Below are 13,832 nucleotides of genomic sequence, written 5' to 3' on the forward strand. Positions count from 1 at the left end.
AAGTACCCCTATCGGGATATCAACCACCGGGATGCAGCTGTTGGTATTGTGACAGGAGGCATTCCGATAGCCGGCATTACATACCCATTCCAACCACAACATCCACATTATTTGACCTGTATATAGTGCAGGAGGCTGTGCCCTACAGAAAGCTGGAAAACTGGAAAGACAGAGGGCAGGAGGCTGTAAAGACAGGAGTCTGCAGTGACGGGCCAGGGGGAAGGAGGCTGTAAAGACAGGAGTCTGGAGTGACGGGCCAGGGGGAAGGAGGCTGTAAAGACAGGAGTCTGGAGTGACGGGCCAGGGGGAAGGAGGCTGTAAAGACAGGAGTCTGGAGTGACGGGCCAGGGGGAAGGAGGCTGTAAAGACAGGAGTCTGGAGTGATGGGCCAGGGGGAAGGAGGCTGTAAAGACAGGAGTCTGCAGTGACGGGCCAGGGGGAAGGAGGCTGTAAAGACAGGAGTCTGGAGTGACGGGCCAGGGGGAAGGAGGCTGTAAAGACAGGAGTCTGGAGTGACGGGCCAGGGGGAAGGAGGCTGTAAAGACAGGAGTCTGGAGTGACGGGCCAGGGGGAAGGAGGCTGTAAAGACAGGAGTCTGGAGTGACGGGCCAGGGGGAAGGAGGCTGTAAAGACAGGAGTCTGGAGTGACGGGCCAGGGGGAAGGAGGCTGTAAAGACAGGAGTCTGCAGTGACGGGCCAGGGGGAAGGAGGCTGTAAAGACAGGAGTCTGGACTGATGATACAGAAGGCTGTGGGCCTGATTCAGACCCGGACACTAAGTCATGGACGCACGCTATGGGCAATTGTCGCCCGTCTGCACATGCATCGCAGTGCGCGAACCAGTCATTGTGATCGTGAATCACGCGCTCTTAACACAAAGACTGAGCGCTACTTTGAGTGACAGATAGTGCCATTTGTGGGTGGTAACAGGGGAAGGTGCTTGTGAATGGGGGAGTGGTGCTGCGAACGCAGGCGTGTCTGGCTTTAAAACTGAGTTTTATGGGTGTGCATAATTAGTATGGAAGCGTCATTGTACACGTCATTTGATTGACAGTGTGCTGCCATTTGTGGGTGTGAGGGGGCTGTGATGCATGTCGCCACCGTTGGGGGGGAGGAAAGAGGCCAGAATCTTCTTTGGATGATGGAGATTTCCTGGCATCTTTGTTGTATCTGTGGTGGCTCGGATAAGTAATGCATGCAGAAGGTATGACACCTCCTGCTTCATTAACATAATTGCAAGGACGGAATTGCAAAGCTGCTTGTGTGCATAAAGTGGACAGAAATAAAGTACCAACCAATCAGCTCTTAACTTTCAAACACAGCCTGTAAACTGACAGTTAGGAGCCGTCCACTTTATCTCTCTCCAAGGCTTAGTACGTATAGCCTGATTCAGAGATGTATGCAATGGCAATTGTGTATGCAGATCGAGTGATTGTTTGAAATTGCGCATGCATATAAGCCGCACTGCGCGTGCAGAAGTGATCGCACTGCGATTAGGGATGCACATTGGAATACATCGAACAGTGATTGACATATAGCGTTTGAGGGTAGTGATGGGGGTGTGGCAAGAAAAAAACAGGCGTGTCTCTCCGTTTGAACGCCATTACATGGGAGTGCATATATTAGCCACTGTGAGAGCATATGCAGCATGAGAGCCCTCTGCGTGAAAGGAGAGCTTCCGAGTCTGCAGCTAGTCAGACCTGCCGCAAAGTCAAGATGGCCACCGATATGCGTCGATGGTACCGGTATTTACGCAGATATGCATCGTCGCACACAGGTAAGAAGGCAGCAGTGGTCATCTTTATGCTCAGGTGATCTTTGCAAACATTAGCATATTTTAGCAGCTGTGTTGGGTACGAAAAAGCAGCTGCAATTGCATTAGCGTCCATCTCTGAATAGACCCCATAGACCCCATTTTGGAGTGAGGATAAGTGGTTGGAGATAAAGTACCAACCAATCTCCACCTAACTATCACTGAACAGACTAGGTTTAAAAAATGACAGGAGCTGATTGGTTGGTACTTTATCTCTCTCCGAGGCTTAGCACATAGGGCCTGATTCATTACGGATCGCAATTGCAAATGTAATAGCGATTATGCGCGCAGTTCAACTGCGAACGTATGCTAATTCATTGCGATCGCAATGCCCAAGCAGCATAACATAAGGATGCCCACTTTATCTAACACACATCCGTAACGTCTAGCAAGACTGCAAAACCATCGGTGGTACAATCGAGTACCATCGCAGCCTCGCGCACACTTGCACAAGCTCTGACCTTACTCAGAAATTGCTAACCTCATTGCACGCTGTGAGTGCCCAGGCTGCACATGGCATCGCAGTGGCTAATTTATACATGCCCGTGGCAAGCCTGCATTTCCCCAACCACCCCTCCGTCACCACCCACAAATGGCACTTCCTGTCAATCACTCTGCGATGGGTCTGCGTAGCAACTGCAATCGCAGTCCCGTTCTTAATGGCCAGTTCGCGCATGCGCAGTACACAACAATCAGCCGTTTTTGTGCGTATTAGCAGTTGAGTTCCTTGCTGAATCAGGCCCATAGACACTAAAATCACCCAGCCCAGGTTATATATATGTGGTACCATTCATCTATACAACTTTTGTAAGGTAATTTTATAACTCCTAGTACAGATGTATCCTCACACACCATGCCTCAATACGCCATGCGGCGCAAGACGCCCAACACAATGAGCAGTACCAAGCGGTGTAACGCAGTGGAATTAAATTTGCCCCTTATTCACACCACAGATGCAGCAAAACATCGCTCAATCTGTACCAGAGATGCCAGGCTGTGACTTCAACCACACAAGAAATAGATTTTAAAAAGTTGCGTGAACAAAGCCGCAGCCAGTGCATCGCAGTACTCTGTATACAGACTTATTCCTACACAGATGTACAACAGTTGCACATCAAAATAATCAGTGCAGTCTCATTAAACATTTTTGGTGCATGCGATTGCAAGCAGAGTTGCATGGGATATGGGCGCTGAAAAGCGCTGTTTGGCACAACTGCGGCAATAGTGCAAGAGAACACATCTGTAGGTACATATATGGGCTGTTGCCTAGATGAAATACACCTGTTTCCACACATATCTTCTGCACCAAGGACAGGGTTGATGCAATTGTGCACTGATGATGGTAATGGGTATCAAACCAACATTATATAGAGATAGTTCACAAAGGTGCGTACAATTATGTATACTGGCAAATATGTCCTTGTACGCAATGTGGGAGCAACTGTGTTTGACTTAATTATTTAATAATCACTTCAATAGCATATATGTTTACATCTTAAGCATATTAAAATCCATGTAAGGTGTGACTTTTTAATCATCACCTGTTCCATGGCACTTGATTCTTAAATTTGGGGTAACCATTATCAAGATGTCACACACAGCAAGAATGCAGTTCCATAACAGAGCTTAAGAAGATCTTACCAAATGTACAAACACAGAAACAGCAATAAATTAAAGTACCAGGCACTAATTAAGTACAATAAGTCCAATAAAACATACATCAGCAATCGCAAAAGAATGATTCACAGATTCTGTGATTTCCCCCCCAATCCTCCAAACTGCGCCCATACATTACAGATATTTTTCAGTGATCTGCATATTATTTTCAAGAAGACAGATCTGCCAATCTTGGAAGGCTTATCATTTTACTGGTAAAGCTGGGTACACACTGACAGATATATTGGACAATCAATTGATCAACCAATATCTGTTGCCCGTCGGCCAATGTGTACCAGCGATATGTCTGTGAACAACGTCGTACAGACATATCGCGTCTGCTCTGCTGCACAGCCGATGGCAGATATAACTGTCCATCGGGCAGTGTGTATAGCGGTCTACAGACCACCCGTACACATGCAGCAGAGGCCATGGTGAGGGGTGCGGGACCCGTGGCCAGAAGCAGATGATGGCCGATCAGTGTGTATGAACGACCATCATCTGCAGATATATCTTAACAATTGACAAATTAGCTGACCTGTTACCATGCACTAGCAGTCTACAGACCTGATTGGTCTGTGAAATCCAAACTGATTTATTGTTTCCGATCACTTTTTGGTCGGAATCTGTGATACATTGCAGATTTATTTATTCCCCCCCCCCAATCTTCTGCAAAACAGGGAATTGCCCCAATCCATAGCAGATGTATGAAGGCTTTTAGTGCACACACCCACTAGTCAAATGCAGGGCCGCACGGCTATGGAACAGGTATAAATGAGTGTGAGTTTGAAACATTTCAGTGCATCTGGAACAAATGTGCTATTCTAGTTTTCTACCAGATAAGCCGACTTTGGTTTATGAAACTACGATTACATGTAGAGAGAAGTGAATAAAATAGAAAATTGTATTTAATGTTGAACATTGTCATGCATGTTAGCAGAGTATAATAACACACTGGGTCTGATTCAGAGTCTCATGTATATTGGTGGCCTCTACGTGGCTGCATCTCCATTATAGAGACACTTATCAGCATACAGCCCTATTCTTGGTGCCTGAAATTGTTGGATGCTTGTGTATGCGTACCTCTGAATAGCTCGTAATTTTGTCTACAAGTCCGCTGAATATTTACCCAAATTGCGAAGGCTCTATTGCCAGCATTTAGCCGCACGTGGAGGTCGGGCTAACTTCCATGCTATACTGTATACTCAGACGGCCACAGAGGCATGCGCTGAGCGGCCGCTTTGCGTGCATCTCTGAGTCAGACCCATAAACACGTATAATTCACTAAAGTCATAATCTTGTCATATTTGCAGAATAGCATAATCATGTGAAGCTATTTATCATATATCTGATAAAATGACATTTTCATAGGCTTTTTGGGTTTTCTATGTGAATGGTAAACAAACTTTCTATCTGGGAAAACTTACTTTACATGCCAAATTCAAGACATCTTCCACTCTGTGTTCTTGCCTGAGAGTGATGGTAACACCATGGCCATCATAAAAATGGACAAATATGGGGATTTCCCAAGAGTTTTCTTTCTGTGTCACTTCTGGAACCGAGCTATAGATATTCACCAATTCATCGACATGCTGTCAGAAACAAGAGATTGAGTCACGTAAAATATCATTTTCTGTATATTGAAATGTCTTGCAGATCATCTCATGCAGAAATCTTATTTAGCCATAAAACAAATGACTTATTATCTTACTTACCTACCTGTATCTTCACCTTAACCTAAGAAAGCATGACTTTGTAGCTCAGGCTACAGAAGAGCTATATAGAATTATGACCCTGTGAACTACATTAGTCAATTTTTTTCTATAGAAATTTAGTTTTATGATCTATGAAAGGTATATACAGTAGGCATGTATGCTTCTAAATATGTATTTAATATGAAATTAATTATTATTGTGTTTGGATATTACACGGACTACAACCATGTAGTTATTTTCTTTTCCAGTAGATGTCACTGTGCATCAACTCATAAAAACTGTTTTTTTGTGCAACAGCAGAAAACATAAGGTCTAACAAATAATATGTATATGCATGCCAAAAAGAACTGTGAGCTGTTGTTGTTTTTACAAATATAGGAACACAATGTATTATTGTAACACACAGTGAAAGCCTACTAAATGAATGCATGGATATTTTCGGGTTTTAAATCATAATTCATCACCACTTGGAAACATGGTGCTGCAATCAAATTAAAATGCTCCTAAATAAATATTTATCATAGTTGAAAATCAGAAATTTATCAGCATACATTTGTTCCAGCCCTTATCAGACAATGCAAATTACAAAAGAAGTCTCAGCTGTTTCAAACGTGATGTACTGAATGCATTGCCATTTACCTTGAACCATCCGATCTGCCTTAAACCCAATAACTTGACAAGGCATTGATAACATTTTTGCATGGATTGGAATCTGTAACTCTAATTTTTCTTTTTTTTTACAAGAACTATGTTGTTTTTTTTCCAAGCCTACCCACACAACAGAGTTACTTAATAACATTGCTCATATTGGGGGCGGAAAACAAGAGGAAGTCAACAGCAAAAACTGCCAATGACGAACATAATTTTGCCACAAGAGAAAGTAACAAGGCTGTATCATCTGTTAACTGAACATAAATTCTTAGATGGTAGTAATGCAATTTCAATATATTAGCTAAATGGGAACATTATTTAATGTAATGACTGGATTAACCATTAAGCAAAATATGCACATGCTTAGGGCATCAAGTAAACAGAAATTTTCCATAATCGGATTTACCATTGACCATATGGTGCAAAACTGAAAATGATGCAGCTGAACCAGGTTCCACAACAAGAGGCTATATACAATAGTAAAAATAATAATACATTCGCAATAATAGAGGATACATTCATCTTGGGAATACAACAAAATTAGAATCTGGTAACTATTAAACCGTCACACAGGCCACCGAGTTTGACATGATCGCTCTTGTCTTGGTCATGTCGGCTGTTCCGTTCATTCGGCAACAGAGAGTGAACGCAGCGGCGCTCAGTACAGTGTTGCCAGTTGGAGGGGTTTCTCCAAATTTGGAGGTTTTTAAAGGCCTTGGCGAGAATTTTGGAGGTAACTATTCTTTGGGGTCTTTTTTCAAGAAATTCCAACTACTTCTGTCTTCTATTCAGACTTTCTTGTTGTCTCCGGGCCTGATTCAGTATGGATCGCAATTGTGTTCGAAGCTGCATAATCGTACACAATGAAGCTGCGAAAATATGCTAATACCTGCCAGAGCTCAGAGACGCTCACTGCTGCTTTCTCACATCCGTAATACCTAGAAGTCCTGCGTATAAATCGGTAACATCGGCCCATCAATCATAATTACAGCATGTCTGACCAGTCACATAAATTGCACGTCTCGTCGCACGCAGTAAATACTCATAATGGATGACCAGGCGATATGTTAACATTATATAGTTAACGATCTAACCAGTAAACGATGCAAGATATATATCGTTTGTACAGTGTGTATGCACTAGATTGTTTGTCTGGGAATTCAAGAGAAATCAAGAGAAAAAAGACCATCACATCGTTTGCAAGTCGTCTAGTGTGTACCTAGGACTAGTGTACTCCTGGCACATTTTCCCAGAACTGGTAAAATGTGCCTGGATAGTCTGGATAGTATAGCCTGTCCCTGACACCCCTGCTTTGTTACATAGTTAGCACCTCCCCAGCTGCACCTCAGTGGAGAGTGAGCTCCTTTCTTGCAGATTGTTACACTAGTTGTAGTCAATAATCTCCATGTGGTTAACATTGCCCTTTGCCTAGATACCACTGTTCCCCCATCGCTGTTGCTAACACCACCAACACGGAGAACACAGGGCCAGATATTGATAACTGATACTAGGAGTCAGAGAGAGTCTGTTTCACCTGCCGTGGATGGACCATTGCACAATACCTTGTACTCATGGTTTGTTATATCTGTGCAGAGTTTTGTCCAAGGGTGGGCAGGATCTGAAATGACCTTACTCAGTCTTGTACATGACAGATCATGTGTGTGTGGACCATCCTGCTACACTCTTCCAGTTGGAACAACTGGTGGTCACTCTAAGGCCTCTACAAGCAGCTGAGTTGCTTTACTTTTACTTCTACTGTTCCTGAATCTCAATGTGTTCTCTATTTTACAATCACTCATCTGACTAACACTATAAAATGCACACTCCTCACTGATATCTTTATATGGGATGTATTTTGCAGCAACCAGGTTCAATTGCTAAACTACTAATGTAATCGAAACATTAATATGTGTAAATGTGACACATAAAATAATGACAGACCCGTTGTCCCCTTAGTCTCATGACTTAATTAAGTTGAAGTTTTAACTATCTATATTTTAGCCCACAGATTTTGTGATTTTGGCCCAATAAATTCAACATATTCCCATTGAGAGACCAAGGAGAGAATCTAAACCAAGTAGAGAACTGTATACTAAATCTTTTGTTTGTGAATCTGTTTATCACTTTGTGTTGTGTAAAAAGGCAAAGTAACAATATAAGTCATTCTGTACAACACACCCCTGACATTGGTCTTACTACTTTACAATGAGCACTTTTATTCATACAGTTGCAATGGAAACATATTATTACACTGTTCCTGAAATTATTTTGAAACTGTGGTTAGAAAGCCCATAATTTTATGCAATCTTTCCTTCTGTATAAACCAAACCACGTGAGGCTAAGTATTTATAGCATAGCCACTATGACTAATATCACAAACCCTTTTCCACCCATTTTATATTAAGCTCCCAATCTTAGCCTTAACTTACAAAGCTTTTTACAATACCACTGCTATTTACATCAAAAAGTTATCTCTAAGACGCAGCCATGACCTCCTACGTATAAATGACTTCTCCTTTCCTCTCGGATCACTCCCAACCACTCACAATGTCTCTTGTGCTGCACCTTTTGCTTGTAACAGTCATTATTAACCATCAATGCTCGATGGCCATCCCAACTTTACACCCAAGCAATGCTATTTGTGTACGGAACACAGGCACTGGTTACAAGTTATGCGGTTACAAAGAGCAGTGATACAACAGTTTAGTAGTAATTTTTTGCTTGATGGTTGTAACACACGTGGGGTATCCAGGTTTGTAACAATAATAAAGCTGTATGTGTGGTGTTTCATGGTTATCATGCAATAGGGGCAGGTTGGTGGGGTATACTGTGTCATATTGAGTTAGTAGTTAGTGGATGGGGTAAATTGGGGGCAAGGGAAATTGGAGTACTATTATGGACATAGGGCCTGATTCAGACCTGGACGCTAAGCTGCGAACACACGCTTGGCCGATAATCGCATGTTTGCGTATGCATCATTATGCACATGGGTGAGCCACTCACTGTGCTCAGGAATTGTGTGCTCGTAGTACACAGACTGGACGCTAATTTGAGTGACAGCGTCGTTTGTGGGTGGTAACACGGGAAGGTGCTTGCTTAATTATCGGAGCATGTGCAGGATCTGTACTGTGCATGTGCCAATCATAGACTGTGATGGTGGTCGCAGTCCCCACTAAACTGCAGCTTGATTGGCATGCTGTGGCCGTTTGGGGGCAAGAAAGGGGCGGTAATTGCCAGCACTCTTGAAAAAGGTGGTGTTGGCCCAGTTTTCAGGGTCTGAGTCTAATGAAGCAGATTTCCTGGCCCCGGCAGAGTGAAAACACCGACCATCCTGCGTAACCTGATGCAACTGCTGTGTGTACAGCATACATCTCTGAATCTGGAAAGTAGGGCATGGAGGGGAGTTTGAGGTGTTATGCAATACAGTTTTTACATGGTGTCCGGTATCCGGATTACTATAATAAGAATACCAGTTAGAATCAGGCCCTTAGCTTCTAAGTGCATCTTTATGAGTTGGTCTCAATGGCGATGTTCATGTAAATCATCAATGTTTTTCGACCTTGCGTTCATCTTAATCCCTAAAATGTCGCACAGCGCATGCATCCCTGTATGTGATTACAGAGTCACAGTACCGATTGAGACGCATGGACTCAGAAATACGCAAAGCGTTCCTGGGCGGGGACTGGGAGGTGGCTATTCAGACGCATGGAGAGGTTCCGTCTTATGGGTGTGTAGCGGGCGTGTCACTGGAGTGATTGCAAACTTAGACACTTAATTAATGTTTATATTAGAGGCCATACTCTGACAGAGATTCTGCACCTAGCATGGGGCTGGTGCAATTTGTTATGGCGCGTCTGATGGTTGTGACTACAGATGCACAAAGTGAGCCTTGCACATTCAGACACACGGCTTTACTTCAGGGAAGCGATTATACAAGTATTAGCATAAAGTCAGAGAATCGGGCCATAAGTGGATTGAGCCAGTGCCCATTTTAGATGTATCGCAGTACAGCCCCATGTATGAGGATAGGGGTAAGGGAGCACACTGCCTACTTTTTAATTTTTGTAGTACCAACAGGACCTGTAGTCTGAGTGAAAGTAACAGCCAATCACTTGCAGTTTCCTTCTGTTCAGCTGCATAGGTTTTTCTTCAGGTGACTGGTATTTACCAATGCTCAGAGCACAGAAGCTGCTGTTTTATTCATTTAAGATTAACATATATGTTTTAATTATTTATGCTTACTAGCATCTGTCATTCAGTGTAAGATGAAGTTCTCACCATGGCCTGATGTATTTATAATTAATTAACAGCAATCCATGTGGTTAGCCATGGTATTGCAATTATAACTTAATGTTTTGGTGTATAATGTTAACATTGGCTTTGCAAAATCTTTCAACATGGTCTATGGGATGGCAGCAGAATAGCACGTTTGATGATTGCTACATCTTTCCAGTTGCTGCAAGGTAAACAGAATCACCACACACAATTTATGCCTTCTGAACAAGCACGAGACACACAAACCAATCACTGCGCTGCGACAGACGTGGCTTACGAGCCTATTACACTGCTCCGTCAACAAGCTCAGCACAGTTATGACAGCTGTTTTAGTACTAATCCCCCTCTCGCAAACACAAGCTTGCACAAAAAGTTTTCTATTGCAGACTAGCAATCCAGAACAAATGTGGTATGCTGGTTATTCCTGGCTGATTTAAGTACAAAGCCACCTTTTTAGTCTAGGGGGATCTCGCTGTCTGCCCCTGGTAATCAGGGTGGCTTACTTTAACTCACAGTGTCAAGCCAAACCCAATCTGCTAAAATATGCTGGCCTGGTTTAACAACTTGCTTCCAAGGAATTTTGAAAAGGAATATCCTTTATAATAGCATTAGTTCACAGGCTAATGACCACTATCAGACTGGCTGCTGATCTTAATTTCATTTAGTTTACTGGTCCCTGATCCAGAATTAATAGTAACATAGTCTACAGTCTTAAGAAGCGACTCTAGACATGGATGAACTAAACATATATTGTACATAGAAGATTCTGAATCATTCTACTGACATTTGAAACTAGTCCAATTTTCTTTTGTAACTGGTCATTATGACATGAAATATCAAAAACTTAATTACATTTTGGTTACAAATTGGCCAGGCAGAGATGAATGGTAAACTTATTTTGCAAAGCAGAAACACATAATATGGACAGCACATGGCACAATGGTTAGCATTGCTGCCTCACAGCACTGGGGCAATGTGTTCAATTGCAACCAGGTCCCTATCTAAGTGGAGTTTGCATTTTGTCCCCATCTATGTGTGGATACTTACGTTTCCACCCCCAGTCCAAAAACAAATAATGGGAAGCTGAACCTTAGTATGTATTTATAACAGAGAATGTGGACTGTACACTCCGATTAACTAAAAGTACTGTATAGCCCTGTGTATTAAGATGGTGCTATAAAAATGACTGGTATTAATTGCCCCCAGCCATTACCATCTACAGCTTTCTCAAGTATTCATTTATACTGAATAATGGGGCCCATACATTAGCAAAACCGATTCACAGATTCTGGGATTTTTTTTCCCCAATCCGCCTATCTGCGCCCATATATTACAGATTTTTTTCAGTGATTTGCAGATGATTTTCAGGAAAGTCATATCTGCCAATTGTAAAAGGCTCATCATTTTACTAGTATTGGTCTACAAATTGGCTGATTGTTACCATACACTAGCAAACTACAGTCCCAATTGGTCTGTGAAATCCAACATGTTGGAAAACCAGATTCACCAATTCTAATCACTTTTTGATCGGAATCTGCAATTAATGAAATGCAGAAATGTCCCACTTGATTTCTGATGTATGGGGGACTTTAGATTTGACAAATTGTGCTTCCTATACTTAGGTTCATATTCAATTAGGTGCGAAAAGTTCCGTACTTTTCACATGTCGGACTTTTCGACAACATCACTGGTTTGCCATGCGGAAAAGTATTGCTCTCCTCCCCGCTTATCCCTGTATTCAATAAGAAATCGGCGAAAATGGGACACAGCGAATTCGGACCTGGCGAAAAGTCCTGTCAGATTTGGGGAAATCAGCCTGACACCCCCCAAAAGATGCACTGACATTGGGGATCACTATAGATATCCCCAAACAGCCCTGCTGAAGGTATTTGGGGTACTTAAATGATCTCAATAGCTGCTCATTAGCGTCTTTGCAGAAGTGGTGAAGAATAGCATTTCATTTTGGCAGAAAATAAGTAGTTCCAGCAAATTTGGGGTACACGAAAATGGATGCAAGCATATTTTAAAGTTGCTAAAGTGAAGTTTTAAAAAACTTGAAAAATCCACCTGCCACTTAAAAAGTGGGAGGCACATATAGAAACCGTTGTAATTCCTACACCGTTCACCTGATTTGGATGTAATTACCCTCAAATTAAATCTGAAAGTCTGAAGTTAAAGCACATCTTGTTTGTTTCATTTCAAAGCCATTGTGCTGGTGAATAGAGGCCAAAATATGAAATTTCTGTCAATGTCCCAATATTTAAGCACCTGACTGTAGCTACAGTATCTAATTCATAAGGCACTACAATGTTAAATCTCGTCATTAAAGGGCACATAAATGACAAGGGGCCTGATTCATCACAGATCGCAGTTGCAAAGACGATTGTTGTGCTCTGTATATGCATCGCAGTTGTTGAACTAGAAATTGCAGACAGAAATGTGATTGCAGCGATTATGCAGACCCAGAGCAGAGTGATTGAAAGGAAGTGCCATTTGTGAGTGGTGATGACGGGGGGGTCGAGAGAACGCAGGCGTGCCAGGGTGTGTGTTGCAGGGGCGTGCATAAATTATCCTCTGTGTGGCCTAAAGCAGCCATAGCACTGATAGCGTATGTGGATGTTTTCAATTTCTGAGTAAGGTCAGGGCTTGTGCAAGTGTGCATATGGGTCCGATGTTACCGATTGTTTCGCTATGTTCCCCTATTATACATATGTAAGGGGAATTGGGCGTCCTTATGTCTGGCTGCATTTGCAATGTGAATGCAAATATTTAAATGGCTCAGCTGATATTAGCAACTGCGGTGTGTGCGTATAAGCAGAATTGCGAACCGTAGTGAATCAGGCCCAAAATACATAAGTACATACTAAATCAATACACATTTATTTAAAGTATGCAGTTAGCATGACTATGTAGCGGAGACAAAGGGGATAGGGCTCTGCTCATTTGAGGTAACAATTTATAGGGGATATGGATGGATGAGAAGAGGAGGGCAGAGACGGGTGGTACAACAGAATGGAAAGATGAACTATAAAGGGCATGCTTGAAGCCTGGTTGAAAGTCTAGTGGAGCCAAGGGTGGAATTCCAGAGGAATGGTGAAGCCCAGGAGAAATCCTTAATGTGAGAGTGGTAAGTGGTGATCAGGGAAGATGTGAGGCAGTAAGTATTAGTAGAGTGGGAAAGAGTATGAGAGAAAATCAGACTGGAGATAACAGGAGGAACAGTGAGGTTGAGAGCTTTGTAGGCGAGTCAGAGAAGTTTGATTAATTAGTATAGGGAGCGACTGGTAGAGCGGGATAGCAGAGATTGAGCAAGGGAGGAAGAGACAGTAGAGCTGAGGATAAGAAAAAGGGCAAGGTAGGCCATAAAGGAGCCCATTACAGTGATTGAGGCAGGAAATGATTAGGGTACGAATAACAGTTTTATCAGCTTCCAAATTGAGGAATGCCCTGATTCTGGAGATACTGTACTGTTTGTGGTGGAAATAACAGGAATGTGGATGGGACTGTATGTGTGTCGTGAGAAGGAAACTCATGAGTGACACCTAGACATCGGTCTTAGGGAAAGGAGGAGAGTGAGATATTGCCAGCAGAGTGGGCGAGGGTTGGTGTAGAAGGGGTAAATATGACATATAAATAATAGGAATATCAGATACGTGACAACAATTGCACATATTCATGCATATGAGTGAGCAGATTGCACAGTGTAACTGTATACATAACAAC

General features: G+C 42.6%; 1 protein-coding gene across 1 annotated transcript in view; it reads right to left on the reverse strand.

Moving 5' to 3' along the window:
- Window positions 1–13,832, reverse strand: part of TIAM2 (TIAM Rac1 associated GEF 2) — a 176,142-nt gene that overhangs the window by 111,592 nt on the left and 50,718 nt on the right. The window contains exon 9 of the mRNA XM_088448965.1: window positions 4,896–5,060. Within this exon, the coding sequence (XP_088305091.1) occupies window positions 4,896–5,060 (165 nt within the window). The remainder of the gene's footprint in view (window positions 1–4,895; window positions 5,061–13,832) is intronic.

Source organism: Taudactylus pleione, unplaced genomic scaffold (genome assembly GCF_031769625.1).
Source record: "Taudactylus pleione unplaced genomic scaffold, aTauple2 ptg000473l, whole genome shotgun sequence".
Taxonomy (NCBI): Eukaryota; Metazoa; Chordata; class Amphibia; order Anura; family Myobatrachidae; genus Taudactylus; species Taudactylus pleione.